This window comes from Syngnathus leptorhynchus, chromosome 9 (assembly GCF_054491065.1).
Source record: "Syngnathus leptorhynchus isolate UIUO chromosome 9, UIUO_Slep, whole genome shotgun sequence".
In the NCBI taxonomy this organism is placed as follows: Eukaryota; Metazoa; Chordata; class Actinopteri; order Syngnathiformes; family Syngnathidae; genus Syngnathus; species Syngnathus leptorhynchus.
In genome coordinates this window covers 11,604,043-11,619,220 of record NC_141203.1, presented here as the reverse complement: position 1 = coordinate 11,619,220, position 15,178 = coordinate 11,604,043, and the positions used below count along the sequence as shown (strand labels likewise).

The following is a 15,178-nucleotide window of genomic DNA, read 5'->3' as shown; positions in this document are numbered from 1 at the left end:
CCTCTGGTGCGACATGTGGTCAGGAAAAGGCGCCCATCCTCGCATATGTTGTTGTTCATTGCTTGGCCATTAATGTATGTTTTTTTTTTTTAATTAATTTCACTGGGGCTGCCAGGTTAGCATTATATTTTCTGATATTGTTAAGTATTAATTGTGCCTCGCATTGAAAATATGTAGACAAAAAACAGGTGATGTGTGTGTGATAAAATCCAACTCTTTTTCCCCTCAAAGTGCCATAATGAAAGTTTTTATTACTTTCTTCAATCTTAATATTTGCATACTTGCCTATTTTGGGTTTTGAATCATAGGAAGGAATCTTTTAATTAATCAAAATGTTTGCGGCGCAAGTAAACGCTACCTCTGCTAAAAACCTGCAAATATGTCCGACCGGAAAAGGAAGCGCACATCTTGCGGCCGGTTAAGTATTTCATTTGCATTTAAAGAGAGCGCGCCAAAACGGCTTGCTCAGAGCTGATGCTATGATGAGGAATTCAGACAAAAGATTTGCTGTTCCACTTTTTATTGACCACAACAGGAGTAAAATATAAAAAGGATTTACAACCATATGTCAGCTTTAAATGGCTCTCATAATCACAAAAATGCATCAAATAAGCTGCTGGTGTTTTTGGATCATTACTGTCTTGTGGTACATAGAATGGAGGATTGTCACAATCTTGGAAATCATTTACAATATATGTTGTAAATTATAATATTTTTGAACATCAAATATCCAAAATGAAATGGTAATTTTTTTGGGCTATTCCACCAGACAAAACTAATTTAACATTTATGTCACTTCTATAAATAACTGTCACTTGTCTTAAATTTCATTTATTTACAAACAGTCAACTGCTGGCACAATTCTATAAAATGTAGCTAACTGACCACAAGTGCATTTCTTTTTCCCCTCCTCACAATGTCTTGTCCACGAGACATTTCTTTATGAAATTAGTCATGGCCGTATACACGTGCTTGGTGGCGCCTGTCAGACTGTGGTCCTTATCCGTGTACCACTGAAAGCACAAAAGGAGGAAAAAATCCAACACTATTTCCAAGCACCAGAAAAAGAACGTTTCACCATTTTCCATCCATCTCCGTTCATTCACGCAATCGACGAGGTCAATATTACCTCACGACTTCCCTGCGAGCCAATATTTACCATGGACTCAAATTGCACATTCTCGGCAACCAGAGCTTTGGAGATCTCTGCCGCCTGCTGGAAGTGAACATTGTCTACGGGAAACACACACGGGCACTAACGTTATTTGCTCGTCCCATTTTCCGTCCCGTCAAACAAGAGTCCATTTGCGCAAGAGAGCGTTTGTGTTGAGGCGAATAACATGAAAACAAGATGGGGTGAACTTACCGTCTGCCGTGCCGGCGAGTATCAGATACGCTACACCCTTGAAGTGCTTTGCTCGGGCTGTTACCGTGGAATTCTGCTCAATTACAAATTTTTTTTTTGTCAAACCAGATTTCAGACTCGTATCGCTCTAATCTGACCAAGAATCAGCAGTTCCGGACAATTTAACTTTACCCAAAAGAAAAAACAACCACCATCTAATTTCAAATGTCAAAATTGTTTCCGTCCTTCTGATTGGTCGTCCATAGCATGTACAAATTCTGACATTAGAATCACTCAATTAAAAGTCAGGTTCCCACTCCGAAAGAGCGGCGTGCCACCGGAGAGCTGTCCTTTCATGGTTTTTTACCTCATAAGCAGCTTTATTCTGTTGAGGCATGCCCATGTAGCGCTCCGTGTACACGGCATCTGCGGGCAAATCAATGTTCATTCGAAACATTTCATTTACAGTGCTGTGTTATTTGTATGGAAACTGATTTTCATTGCAAGTGCCGAAATCCCAGTTAGAAGAAGTCAAAAAATCTGAAATATAAAATCAGGAAAAAATATTAGCAAGCTGCTAAATACAACAAATCATCTCATCTTTGACTACAGATATGGTAAAACACAATCCCTAATTGATTTCACTGTGTTGAGAAGAAAAAAGGAAATCTAAAGCTTGACTTAATATACAATCGGAGATGAATCGGCAATTATTACGCCGTATGCAAACAGGTGTTGTCACGCGCGCGCGCGCATCCTCAAATGGAAACTCAATGCGCTGCCAAGCCAAGTGGCAGACATAAGCTGGCATGTTGCACCAGTCAGCAGATGTCCAACAGCAGTTGGCAGAATTCACTTTTTAAGTTTGTTTATGGGGGAGGGGGGAATATGCATCTGGTGTGGAAACTAAAAGGAGGGCGGGTGGTAGAGGTAGGAATATTTAACAAATAATCTCACGATGAGTATAAATATTTAGCAGCTCCAACACAGCAGGAAAGAAATGGTAATTAGAAATGGTAGGTTTATTAAATGTGCTTTTGCTTTTGACTTTTTGATGGTCCACCCACCGTAATATTTCCAGTTGGCAACCGGAGCAACTGCGATCCCGCACCTGAAAATTCCAGTTCCGGCGCCCAGTGCCATCGAGGAAACGTAGCCTCCATAAGACTGAAAGCCAATGATGGAAAAATTATACAAAAAAAAAAGAAGCGAGATCAAATCCAATGTTGGATTTACCCAGCCCCAAATGGCTATCCGGTCTTCGTCAACAAAACGCATCTCTGCGAATTTCCTGAAAACACACCTCAGCCATGAACGGTGAAATTTGGGCTCTGTTCAAAAGTCAAGACGTTATTTTCTACCTGGCCGCCGTGATCTGATCCTCCACCTCAATGGTTCCCAGACGGTGATAGATGGAGTGCAAGATGGCATCGCCCTGGTAACCGCTTCCTCTTCCGTCAAATTTCGCCACGATGATACCGTAGGCGCTGGCCAGCATGGTGCCCCAGTTTAGCTTGAAACGATAGTCCACCCTCTGACTGCAGGGGCCGCCATACCTGCGCCGCATCATTAGTTAAAATGCTATTTTTTTTTCATCCATCTCCCAGCGCTTTTGTTGACTTACACATCAAGAAGAAGCGGGTACTTTCTGGAGGATGCGAAATTAGGTGGTAACATCATCTCGTACCAGAGATCTGATGGAGAAAAAGAAAAAAAAGTCTTTCAATTATATTGATCACTAAACAGGGATCCCAACTTACCGAATCCAGCAATTTTGATGGTGCCGTACTTCATTTTGGGCATCTGGAATTTTCTGAGCGTTTTCTCAAGTTCCTTGTTATTTTCAAGAATGACCGGCGCTACAAAAAAGTACAACCAATCAATCATTTGGGGGGGGAAATCACAATTTCCTGTTTGCTGTTTTTAAAAGGAATAATAAACAATATAGCCTCCAAAATTCAAAAAGGTGATACTTCATAAAAGGTGATACTTCACAAAACTTTCCATTTTCTTGTGAGCCAATTTTCATTTAAAAAACAACTTTTTTTCATTCACTTTTGTGTTTAGTGAACTATAACATATGTTGAACTCAAAAGGAGTGGACAGAGTGTATCGGCCCATTTGTAATGGCTGAGCTGACGATGAACTCGTGGCTGGCAGACGTGCGTGCGTATACGTACGAACACTTGCACCTGTCTTCCGATTGTTAACCAGCATGTAGAGGGGCAAACCCGGTCCTGATTCATACAAAACAAAGAATATGATGAATAAATCCACACTTATCGTTGACAGGTGCGTGCGTAACTGACCGGAACACGTCACGCGGTAATACGAGGCGTCGGTGCTGAAGTAAGCCGAGTTGTACTGACACTTGTGCTTGTCCACGTGGCAGGTGAGGCACTGGCGAGGAGACGGGATGCTGCCGAGCGCCACTCTGATACGCACGCAACAACTCAGGTGGGCAGTGGCACTCGCATCGGTAAACGTCTTCAGCTAAATGGCAATAATTGTTTGTAGCCTAGTTTTGGACTATAAGACACCGAATTGCTTACTTGTAAACGTGTCTCCTCATGGGTCCATCCCCTTCCTCATAACCGACAAAGTATCTGCGGGGAAACATTTGAAAAATGTATTTGTATTTATTTTCAACATTTTATTTCATTAGAAATATCGACTAAAATGTATAATTTAATTCAATTATTTTAATTCTAAATCATACATTATATAAATGTAATCCATTATTGCAATTGTTTTAATTGTTGAATATGATTAGATGATAAATATATTATTATGAATATGACTGAATATGATTCTTACTCACATGGCATCTTTGGTCAATTTGGATATGTATATGACTTCCCACTGGCCCGAGGTAATCGGTATGGCCTTGCCCTTTAAAAAAATATCTTTTATCAGTAAACATCCCTATGTACCAAGATGTTTGTAGAATTTTCTAGAAAAGCTTAGTAGAAAATTTACACATTTTGCCCTTTTTCACTAGCTCTAAAGCCAAATCACTTACTGTCCAAAATGTTGCTTACCTTGTGAATGTAATGAATATGTTTGTAGCCATTGGCGGCACTTAGCACTTTGTAAAAACTGATGTTATCATCAGCAAAGAAAAGAGGCAACGGGACATACTGCAAGGGGAAGAAAAAAATAAATAAATGTTTGCCTTTGCCACCATTCTTCTAATGCCACCTGTAAAACTTACGTGGCCCACCCAGCCTGTTTTGCTGATATGCTCAAATTTCTACACAGATGGGGAAACAAAAGGCTGGAATTATTCGGCGTGTCATCACGTTCAAGTCACATCGACGAAGGGAAAAAGCAAAGCGACCTGAGTGTCTTTCCATCTGTCTCCCTCATGGTCGTAAAACTGCACAAGCTCATAATTCTGCCTTCGGGTGACCCACTGCACCGCCAAGCGATTGTCGTCCACCCAGGTGACCGAAGTCAAAAGGTAATCCCTAAACACAAAGTGACAAGAAATGAAAACACGTTTTAACGTGCTGCCGCTTCTGCCGCGATAAAAATACAAACCCGGATCTGAGGGAAGCGGGGGGCTGGATGAGATGTTTAGGGCTGTGCTCGTCGTCGGTATCGACCACAAACAGTTTAACCCTCGGCAGAGATGTGCCCGCCTGCAAGAAATTTACCGTTCCGCATATTTGTGATTCAAGCCAGAAACACTTTTAGTCTTATTTTGAGTTTGGAATCGCTGAAGATTCTTTTTTTTTTTAAATTTAGTTCCTGGAATGCTCTCTCACCTTTGGGTATGGAATTTCCACATTTGTAGGGTACTGCGCACCTGTGTATAAGGGATAGGACATTTTCTGAACCTTTCTGTCATCAAACTCCACGTAGGCCAAATACTTTGCGGTTGTTGACCACCACAAGGCTCCGTTTGATGCAAACACCTCCTCTGGAAGATAGAACCCCAAGCGCAAATTCAAAGACAAGGCCAATGGGATCATTTGGTGTTATAGAAAGTCTGAAGAATTTTTGGTTTTCTTCTCACCCTCATACACCCAGTCCGGCACACCGTTCAAGATCTCATTCTTTTTCCCATTCTTGGTCACTTGTACAGATTTGTCCGTGACGCTCGCTTTTACATAGAGATTGTAGTCGTGCACGTAAGCCTGCACGACAACACGCACGCTATGTTAGCATCAAGGCCGCTGAGCAACTACGTAAATACACGGAAGGAACTCACCAATTTTTTCCCCACTGGCGCCATGCTCAAGTACTGCACCGTAGGCGGAAATGTCACATTATCAAATATCCTGCAGTCAAACGTGAAGTAGAATTACCAAGAAGTAAATCACAAAAGACTTATCTGGGGTGCGCGACTCATTTCAAAGATGGCTACTCACCCAGTGTTTAAGTTAAAGAATGAATAAGAGGCCGTGTACGAGTGTCTCCATTGCTAGCGGGTTGAAAATACAATTGATTATTCAATTTCCTGACATTGATTGGATTGAACAATGATCAATTATGGACTAAAAAATAACATCTTGTCACTATATTTACTTGCAACCACCACTAGATGGCAGACTTGTGTCAGTTGCTCTTATACTGCTTTGTTACGAGCAGGCCCAATATATATTTTTTCCAGATTTGGAAATAAAAATAATTCCCCAAAGATGTCATCATTTTTTTAAGGGAGTATACAAATACAGTTCTTGCTCCTAATTATTTAGTGGCACAGCAGTTCTTGAATGCAAAATTTTGTACATGAGAGCCATTTGCTCACCTTTGTGTAATTGGATTCTAACACAGCATGTGAACGATCACCCGTCAACAGGTAGTCCGTGGCGCCCACTTCCGCCTATAACAAACAGATAATATAAAAAAAATGCTATCCTATTGCAGGAATGTTTGATCATTTTCTTGAGATTAAATAATTCTTATACAAAAGTCGAATTGCTCAAGTATATCTCCTTCGTCTTTGCTTCCGCATTGTAGGCGTAGACGTTCCCATCTCTTGCATGGTGTAGATATGTTGTATCTGCAAAAATCAAAAATATCCGTTCTGACACACACGGACAAAGAGGCTGGCTTATGTGAAATGTTCTCAATACCTGATATCCAGTAGAGATTGTAAGCTCTCCACCTAACTGAGTCATTGAAATAGTCATCAAAGCTGTAAGGCACTCTGGAGATATGTGCTCCTGAAAGAAATTTGCCCATCACATTCACTTTGTGAATCAGATAAAAAAAACATTTGTGTTAGTAGTTGCCAGTTTTGTGAGCCCATAACGGTGTTTCACATGTGTTATAGTATTAGACTGAGAAAATGAAGAGCTTTTGGTTATTTATTATTATTATTTTTTATTTAGTTATGCAGAGAATTTCAACAGTTAATGGCGACTTTTTATTGTTTTACATCGCGTCTTAAAGCAACACGCAAATCTAAAGTCACACCTGCTGCGCACGCGCACTCGCACGACGCAGCAATGAACGAAAACAAGGTTGATTGCAAACATAATTCCTTCATCAAACATAATTCCAGGCGGACTTACGGCTTAAAATCACCGCAGTCACAGTTACTGCCGTGATGAAGGCAGTCGCCCCCAACAGCGCCCACACCAACTGATTCCCGCAGCCCTGTTAAAGGGTCACACCATAAATAGCCCCAACAATAAAAAAAAATATATCAAAATTTACAACTAATAAGTAAGGTACTCGTACTGACCATGAAGCTGATAAAGTCAACTTGCGCCTCTTCAAGGCTCCCCCCCCTCCCGTACTCCAAACTTGATCGTCTATAGTTCGTCTCTCGCTCCAAATGTTTTAAACTGGATCAAAATGCACAAAGCGAAATGCACGAAACCAAATGACAAGAAAAATGAGCTCCCGTTCCGTGTGCGGGTTGTTGAAGCTGACTTCTCACTTCGCGCGTTGCATTCCTGTGGAGAGTCTTGAACCAGACGCAAGCCTTTTTTTTGCAAAGCCGCTTTGAGGACACGCTTTACACTTACGCACGCACGCACGCGCTCGCGTATGTGCGTAAGTGTAAGTTCATAAAATCATCGGATGTTTCTTTTTGTCGCGTCACTTTCATATAGAAGGGAGCACGCGCACGTATATCTACATCTGTGATTTTTTTATTTGGGACAGTACGAGCACGTCCGATTGTGCACGTTTGGCTCTGCTGTGTGTTATTTTCTTGTCAGTTTTGATGAACAACACGACTCCAAAAAGTAGAAGTAGCCTTTTATTTCCCTAAGAAAAGTCATGCAGCTTTAAAAGTAACAGTGACAATGGGGGGAAAAAAAAGTGCTTGAATGCAATGGAAAAAAAGTATGGCTACTATTAAAAGGCAATTCTCTCATTCAACAGGAAATCGACATAGAGTAGTGGAAATCAATGTGCTGATAAAATGTTAAAATCATCCTCTAGCGACCTCAAATTTCCATAAAATGAGCCAGCGTCTTCCAATATTTGTCTTCCTGCAATTCTAACGCTTATCAAATGCAAACAAAAGCAATGCGCACTAAGAAATCCCATCTAGCAGTTTGATTTGTGTATTGTTTTACGACCGAAAATGTGCAAATTGTTCAAGATTCAACTTCTTCGTCAGAATCCCGAGCCAAGCGGCTGGCGTGCTCGATGTAGTCGAACGCCTGGAACTTGGTGGGGAGATCCCGCCACTTGGTGTAATTGCTGAATTTCTTCTCTTTGATTGTCACAACAAAATTCTTCACATGTAGGCAGGGGCACTCGATTCCTCGGTAAATCATCATTGTTCCCCATGTCTGCAACGCAAGAATGGCTTCAGAAAATTAGGGCCAAAATTGTTTCCAAACTGTTAGCGCCTAAATAAATCAACATGTTTTCTTCAACACTGTTTAGTGAACTAAAAACAAGTGAAATATAGTTTACCAGTCCACAATCTTTGCAAGCTATGGTGCCATTGGTTTCATAGTCAAAAGGTTCCTGAAGAGAAGTGTTTCCTTTCCGGATATATAATTTTCTGTAAGCAAATTGTATTTGTGAGAATCTTACCATGGTGACAGGATGCAAGTACAGTATAAAATAAAAATAAAGCTTGGGGAGTTGCACAAAATATCCCCACATATCAGCTCAGTGATCTCCACGGGTGTGTTTTTTTTTTTTTTGGCTTTGCCACAGATATTAGTATCTTAAAAGAGTTTCACTGTGTGGCTAAATCAGGATAAAATACAAACGTACAACGGTTTTTACCTAAATTGTGATGAAACGTTGACGTGGTGCATGCCTTCAATGATCTGGATGTCATCACCGGTGCAGACAAACTTGCTGCAATGTCTGCAGCTTAACTTCACCTCTGACGGAAGCTCAAGCGTTTTATGTTTCATATTATTTGTCAATCTCATCTCGTCTTCAAGAAGAGCTTGAATTTGATATTCTTCGATCTAAGATGCAGAAGAAAAAAAATAACTGAAAACGATCACATTGCGATGTCAGGGAAACTAGTTTAGAGGAGACATACCCGTTTCTTATATTCAGCAGGATCCAATGCTTGGATTCTCGCGATTGCTTTGGTCATCAAACCCACTCGGTACTCATTGACAAATTCCTTCTCTGTCACTCCAGAGCCTTTCACCTCAATCACGATGTAATTGCTGTTCACAGCCCGAGCTCTGCCTTTAGCCTGCAGAAAGTAATCAAACGGTGGACAAGCAACAACCATTGGAGCGATCTCACGGTCTAGTTTAACGTGATCGATGGTAGACTAGTGGTAACTCAAATAATGGCCCACTCTATTCTTTCATGGAAACACGTACAGACTAAACAATAGGTGTGCCGGGATTGACCCCTGGGGAACTCCCAGACAGTTACCAATCTCAACAAACTATGTCCTGTTCTAAAGATCTATCTGAGGCCAGTTTAAAGCAGCTTCTTACATTGCTACCCTGCGTGATAAGAGCACTGACCTGTATCATGGCAATGTCATTGGTCACAAAGCCATAGCAGATGACAAAGTTGCAATCCGGTATGTCCAAACCTTCCTGTGCCACCGAGGTAGCAATCAGCAAGTTGACATCTCCGCTGCGGAATTTGTTCAACACGGCCTTCTGCTCTGTCTGATGAAGATAAATAGGTACGCATCAGTCGGAGTGCCGACATTGCGCAACAGGCGGCGCCGTGTTCTCACCGACGTCATGGGTTTGACAACGCTCTGGTTTCCGCCGCCGATGACGTAGGACACTTTGACGCCCACGTCGGCAAACTTGGGGTTCTCATGAATCCAGTGACTGAGAGCGATGGCGCTTTGTCGCATTTTGGTGAAAACGATTCCCCTGGCGTTCTCGGTGGCGGTGAACTGATACAAAACGGTTCTTTGTAGTTTTGACAAGCTGTCATTTTCATAAGATTGATTCTCGGAAAGCTTTTCAAGTTCCGCCTTGTTTTCTGTAAGAAACAAAGCGAGGCTTACCATTTTTTGTCGTCATTTAAACCGCAGCGACATTATTCTGATACCTCGGAATAACTTGAAGAGTTCTCTCTCGGTATCGCTAATGTTTATGACGTGTTCGTCGTCAGGGCCGGTTTTACTCTTCAACTCTTCCTCGTGTTTTTTGTCCAGGAAACGGAAGGCATCGCACATGCGGATGGTGTCGCTGACTATCAGGGCGTCGTTGTATCGCCGAAGATGCTCCACGCAAACTCGCACTTTCTGATCTTCTTCTTTGGCCGCTGAAATGGAGTCTCAATGTTACCAGTGCGCAAGGAAGGAAGGAAGGAAAGAAGGAAGGAAGGAAGTTGCTCACCTTGTTGCTCTCGTTGAACCACCCACTGTTCGTAGTTCTGAGAGCCAAGCTCACAGGTGGGACTCAGCTCGGCATGCGTTTGAATCACGTTCATGATTTTCTTGATGACATCACCAAACGGGTCCTGTAAAAAGTGACGCAAACATCAGGCTCTTGACGATGACATGAAATCTGATTTTTGCTGACGAACCTTTTCTTTGTCCTCAACATGAACAATTTTTTTGTCAGGTTCCTTGCTGTAATTCCCGAGATCCCCAGTCCGAATTTGAGAAGCATCCAAATTGGCACAAATCTACAAAAGAATCGGTATGTTGGTGAGTAAATCATTTTGATTCATGTGGTCTCAAGCCAAAAAGGTGTTTCTAGTTTTGACCGGTATGTCGGGGAGACACTTAATGGCTGCACATGCCAAAGTGGAACATTCGAAACAGCTTGCAAAAGACATTTTGACAGATAAGCACAGTGGAACGTTTGACGTGGGATCCACCTGAATTTAGAAGTTTGCAATTCAACCAGCTTTCTGGAAAATATCTAACTCGAGGATCAGCGATGCATGTTAGCTAGTAAGCTAGCTTCTGGTGGCATTATTGGCTTAAAAAAAAAAAATATATATATATATATATATATATATATTTTTTTTTTTAGCAAATGATTCAGTGGACACACCTACAGTGTTTGAGGACAAACGTTTCAAAATTGAGACAATTGAGCAAGAACATTTTGTGATTAGACACGGAAATGTCGATTTTGTTTTTGCAACAACCTTCATGTTGCCCTTACCTGCAAAATGTTTATCTCCGCTGCCTTCAGTTGTGTGGCGGCGCCGACCCCCAATGAGGCCGTCATCCCCAGGATCTGAGGCAGCGGCACAATCTCCTTCTGCTTCTTCAGCATACTCCTGTTCTTGTTCTTCTGCTTCAGGTAACGCATCATCACTCGGTTGTAGACCTCGCCCTTCTTGGTGTGATGACACTCGTCTATTATAATCAGGGAGATATCTGCGGAAAAAAAACGATACACATGAATTCGTTTACAAAGCAACAAATACTTAAAGAATAAATAAATAAATAAGTAAATAAGTAAATAAATAGTCCGTAACAATATTTCAAATCAAATCATGTCATTTGAGGAGTCAGCATTGTGATGATTCTCAGATTAATCAAAGAACGTCGGTTTGATGTTTTGTGATACAAGTGATAGATGTTCTCGTGTGAACAGGCGTGAGAAGTAGAAAACCAGCAAGAGGGAAAATGAGGATTAAAAATAAAGAAATAAATAGAAAAGCACGGGCTTTCAGGCGTTTCGACAAACAGCATATGTTCCACTTTGGTGGCTATTCCACCTTGGACTGTCGAGTGCCAACAAAAGCCGGAAGACTTTGACAGGATCCTGTCAGGTATTGTCATGGGAGAGGCTTTGTGTCCTTGCCATTACTACAAATATCAATCTTTTACACTTTAGGCCACATTTTTACTGAATGTAGTGGATTTCATTTGGCATCTTTTTTTACTGCTTTAGCACTGGCATAGTTGATATTCTCAAATATATATGATGGATATTTATTCATTTGATATCTTCAAACAAGATGACTGATTAAGAACGATGACCACATTTGAGTTGTGGTGATGTCACTTTATGAATCATATGTATTTACAAAAATCTGAGAATGCCCAGTGGGCATAGATTGAATTCTGAGTTTATTTTCCAAACACCGCGATCTGCCTCACAATCCTACGGATTTTGCAGTATCAGCAAAAAAAAAAAAGAAAAGGTTTGGGATCAAAGTCGAAGAATTTCTGGCGCTACAGCGGAGGTCAGATCAGACGAAAGCCGTTTCAAATCATACCCTTCAGATGCACTCCCTCGTCCTCTCCTTTGAGAAACTTCTCCAAGTAGTTTTCCAGAATCTGGGCTGTGCAAATGATGACGTCGTTGTTCTTCACAATCTCCGTGAAAGAGATTTTGAGCATAGATTGCCCACTGACTCTTTCCACTTTATACGCGTGCTTCAGAAAGGGATGGAATTCGTTGGTGTAGTGCTGCTCAACGAGTGGAACCTGTAGACCAACACCAAATTGTCACTAAATGCTTTAGCGTTAGCATTAGCGTACATTTTCCAAATTAAAAGAACAAATAGCATTTCTATTCCAAGTTCAGCAAGATGTTTGGATTGAAAGATGTATACAGAATGTACCTCATTGTTTTCTACGTCACAAAACTTTATTTCCATACCATGTTCACCAGAAAGACCACTTTGCCAGTTTTCCCCTCTGCCCTCTTGCGCTCCAGATGCTTGCGGGTAATGTAGACGGCTACCCTGGTTTTACCACTTCCGGTTGGGAGGCATATGATGATGTTTTTCCCTTCCAAGGCAGGTTTAGCCACGTCCATCTGATAGTCTCGAAGCTCAATGTCATCTTTAGCCATGTCTCCGATAGCTGCAATTATAAGCATCGTAAGGCTCAGGAAAATTATGCAATTGTTTTTTTTTCCCCCCAATCATGTGATTTTTGCCCACGGTCTTGGTATTGACAAGCGTGTATTAAAATGGCATTGTACATTTATTTGAAGGGAAGATTTGTGTATGGAGTTTTGGTATAGTTAGCTAGCTAACTAGCTTGTGTGTAGCTAACTAGCGTGGAGCTAGCTCATTGAATTTACACCGTACAAGTTGCCTAAGTGCATTTTGAATCTTGTTCTCTTAATATTAAGAAAAGTGCCACTCTAATTTTTACTTAAAAGTACTATTTTATTTCAGAAATATTGCGGTAACTAGCACTACTGAGACCTACCCCTATTTTATATACGCTTACTTTAATGTGCACCAAAGCGTTGCAATATGTGGAGCAGATGATGTCGAGGCATAAAGTCAAAGGCTTCCATAACTCAAAAAAAAAAAAAAGAAAAAAAACAGTTGAATATTCACTGAAATATGAGAACATGAAATGTTCCAGGAATTGCGAGGCACTGCGTTTTTTTTTTTTCGGCAAAGCTTAACATCTGCATGCTATTATCATCAGACACCTCCATTTTCCCAGCATACTTGTGACTGCATGATTTCATCAGTTTGCGAATGTTGCCATGCGGGCCGATCCATCCCAGGCACATTTTTTTGTTTGGCGAAGTAGAAGGGGGGGGTTAACGAACGCAGCGAGGGCAGCACCCCTCTTTCTTTTTTTACCGATTTTGAAAGCACTGATATCAGCATATTATATCGATCAGGCCCTGATAAAGAAGATGTGATATTGGCGGCAATATGTTCCCAGTCTTCCAATGGGCAGTGATGAACCCGATATTGAGCCAACATATGCTTTTCATTTGACTCACTGGCTCTCCTCTGTCTGCCTTCTTTCACCTCCGAGTGCTTCGTCACAGAACACACACAAAGCACATTTGGCAAGGAACCACACCACTGAGGCACGAGGATCCCTTGAAAACTCCATCGTTTGTTGCTCCAAATCCAATTTCCATTCGAACTGCTTTGATTGCGTCTTAACGTGAGCTTTGTTTTCAGCAAACATTAACACAGGAGTGCAGGTTGCGAGAAGTCGAGCGAGGGAGCGAGTGAGTACGAACTGTTCCCACCTGGTGGCGACCGTTCCAAACTGCTGCTTAACTTGGGTGCGGCTTCTTCACCTTCACATGATTCTTCACTTTGGTACAAGTCTGAGGAGATGACAAGTGAGCAAATCAGCAGAGTAGTGGACGCTGGTCAGTAAAGTTATGACAAAACACTCTGCAACATCCAACAATGATGATTATGAATAGACCGGCTCTTCAACAAGGAAGTACCTATAGTGTCATCCTCAGTGTCCTTGTCATCCAAATGTTGACATGTAGAACTTTCTGGACTCGCCTTCCATGGCTCACTTCTCGTAGTCTTGGCTTTTATTTCGGAAGATGGCGACAAGATAAAAGTCTCAGAAATGTTGTGAAAAAGTCTTTTCCAAAAGTATAGTTTGTTTGGAATTACAAGAAAGTATTTGGGAGATTTCACATAGGTTCAAGTTATTCATATTATAGGAGTTATTATAGCCCCCTAGTGGTTACCTGGGGTATCGTCAGCGCAGCCTCTCATCAGTTCGTACAAATGATTGTGTTCTGTATCGTGGAGAATTTGGACAAATTGCGAGTACCATCCCGGGGGACATCTCACGATTCTCTTCAGAAGTTCACGAGCTGCGTCGCTCTGTCCTTGATTGGCTGCTAAGTGAAGGATCTGGAATATATTATATTATATTATTTCAATCTAGATAATTGTACTGTCTTCACTTGATTTGGATTGTTGGCATCTCTGTAGCTAAAGAAGTGACTGCATTTTAGCGGGTGTTGTCTGCCACCTTGTGGTCATGATTGAATTTCGCCGGCTGCTCAGTTAAATGTCACTCGCGCTACGTGTTACTTACTTGGTCTTGGTCGTACTTGGTGATGAGCTCTCTCGCATAACATTGCGTGCACACCTCTTTAGTGTCCATGCCCACCAGACTGGGCACAAGGATGTCAATCATTCGCATACAAATGTCATTTTCGGCTTCCACCGTCGCGTCGGGTAGCTCTCCCCGCATGACGTCGGCCGCATGTTGACATTCGGCGTGAGATAAGGCGTCCACGAAGGCCTGGAACCAACCTTCCGGGTGCGGTTTGCGGAGCACGGCGCCGATCAGGACGTCCACCGCCGCCGAATTGCCATCCTTGAGGGCCCTATGTCGGATGCCTTCCTTTTGCTCCGGTTCGAGAAAATGCAGATAGTCCAAAACCGGCTCCACTGCGACGTACACTCGGAGCCTCGATCGAAAGCTTTCGATTAGATTCTCATTGACTAAGTCGTTCTCAGATGATGACATTGTTAAAAGCCTGATCGCTCTCCAAGCCCAGTGTTTCGTCTCTGGTAAAACGAAAGTAAACTTTCCTTCGCGCAGTTCTCGATTCAGCCGAGAGGTGGCAGCATTTGACAGTACCGTTAACTTGGTAAAGCAAATACTTGCGTTCAAAAGGTAGGCACTGCTGTATTTTAGTAACCTTAAAAAGTACAGATGATTAAATGTACTTGGATTTCAAACTCTCAATAAGACCA

At 41.8% G+C, this 15,178-nt stretch overlaps 2 protein-coding genes and 1 long non-coding RNA gene across 8 annotated transcripts in view; 1 reads left to right on the top strand and 2 right to left on the bottom strand.

Annotated features, from left to right (window-relative positions):
• Nucleotides 1-15,178, top strand: part of LOC147051214 (uncharacterized) — a 101,173-nt gene that overhangs the window by 1,304 nt on the left and 84,691 nt on the right. Inside the window, exons 3-7 of one of the 2 annotated variants that reach the window (XR_015067296.1) lie at nt 3,738-3,802; nt 4,607-4,808; nt 9,921-10,160; nt 10,333-10,410; nt 10,915-11,025. This is a non-coding gene — a long non-coding RNA (uncharacterized LOC147051214). Of the gene's footprint in view, nt 1-3,737; nt 3,803-4,606; nt 4,809-9,920; nt 10,161-10,332; nt 10,419-10,914; nt 11,026-15,178 lie in introns of both variants that reach the window. The other variant, XR_015067295.1, reaches the window with a different exon arrangement.
• fap (fibroblast activation protein, alpha) lies at nt 504-7,286 on the bottom strand. Of its 5 annotated transcripts, none has more exons than XM_085920925.1 (26): nt 7,044-7,286; nt 6,871-6,955; nt 6,430-6,519; nt 6,262-6,356; nt 6,102-6,176; nt 5,722-5,774; nt 5,562-5,631; nt 5,367-5,487; nt 5,116-5,270; nt 4,889-4,989; nt 4,686-4,815; nt 4,560-4,598; nt 4,387-4,485; nt 4,167-4,237; nt 3,898-3,951; nt 3,655-3,779; nt 3,526-3,582; nt 3,106-3,204; nt 2,970-3,039; nt 2,707-2,901; nt 2,582-2,636; nt 2,413-2,512; nt 1,713-1,771; nt 1,367-1,439; nt 1,130-1,233; nt 504-1,013 (listed from the first exon to the last, which is right to left on the bottom strand). In XM_085920925.1, the coding sequence occupies exons 1-26, from the start codon at nt 7,044-7,046 to the stop codon at nt 912-914; spliced, it is 2,280 nt and encodes a 759-aa protein (XP_085777051.1). In that variant the 5' UTR covers nt 7,047-7,286; the 3' UTR covers nt 504-911. The 5 variants fall into 5 exon arrangements, 4 of the variants coding, with proteins under 4 accessions (XP_085777051.1, XP_085777053.1, XP_085777055.1 ...); XM_085920927.1 differs by having other exon boundaries at nt 1,160-1,233; XR_015067293.1 differs by lacking the exon at nt 504-1,013 and having other exon boundaries at nt 1,208-1,233; nt 1,713-1,885.
• ifih1 (interferon induced with helicase C domain 1) lies at nt 7,553-15,027 on the bottom strand. Its single transcript, XM_085920923.1, has 16 exons — nt 14,511-15,027; nt 14,155-14,323; nt 13,897-13,989; nt 13,690-13,770; nt 12,337-12,542; nt 11,951-12,161; nt 10,885-11,102; nt 10,295-10,396; nt 10,105-10,228; nt 9,815-10,030; nt 9,489-9,745; nt 9,268-9,417; nt 8,823-8,984; nt 8,555-8,745; nt 8,234-8,324; nt 7,553-8,106 (listed from the first exon to the last, which is right to left on the bottom strand). Exons 1-16 carry the CDS (start codon nt 14,946-14,948, stop codon nt 7,909-7,911), a joined length of 2,907 nt encoding a protein of 968 aa, XP_085777049.1. The 5' UTR covers nt 14,949-15,027; the 3' UTR covers nt 7,553-7,908.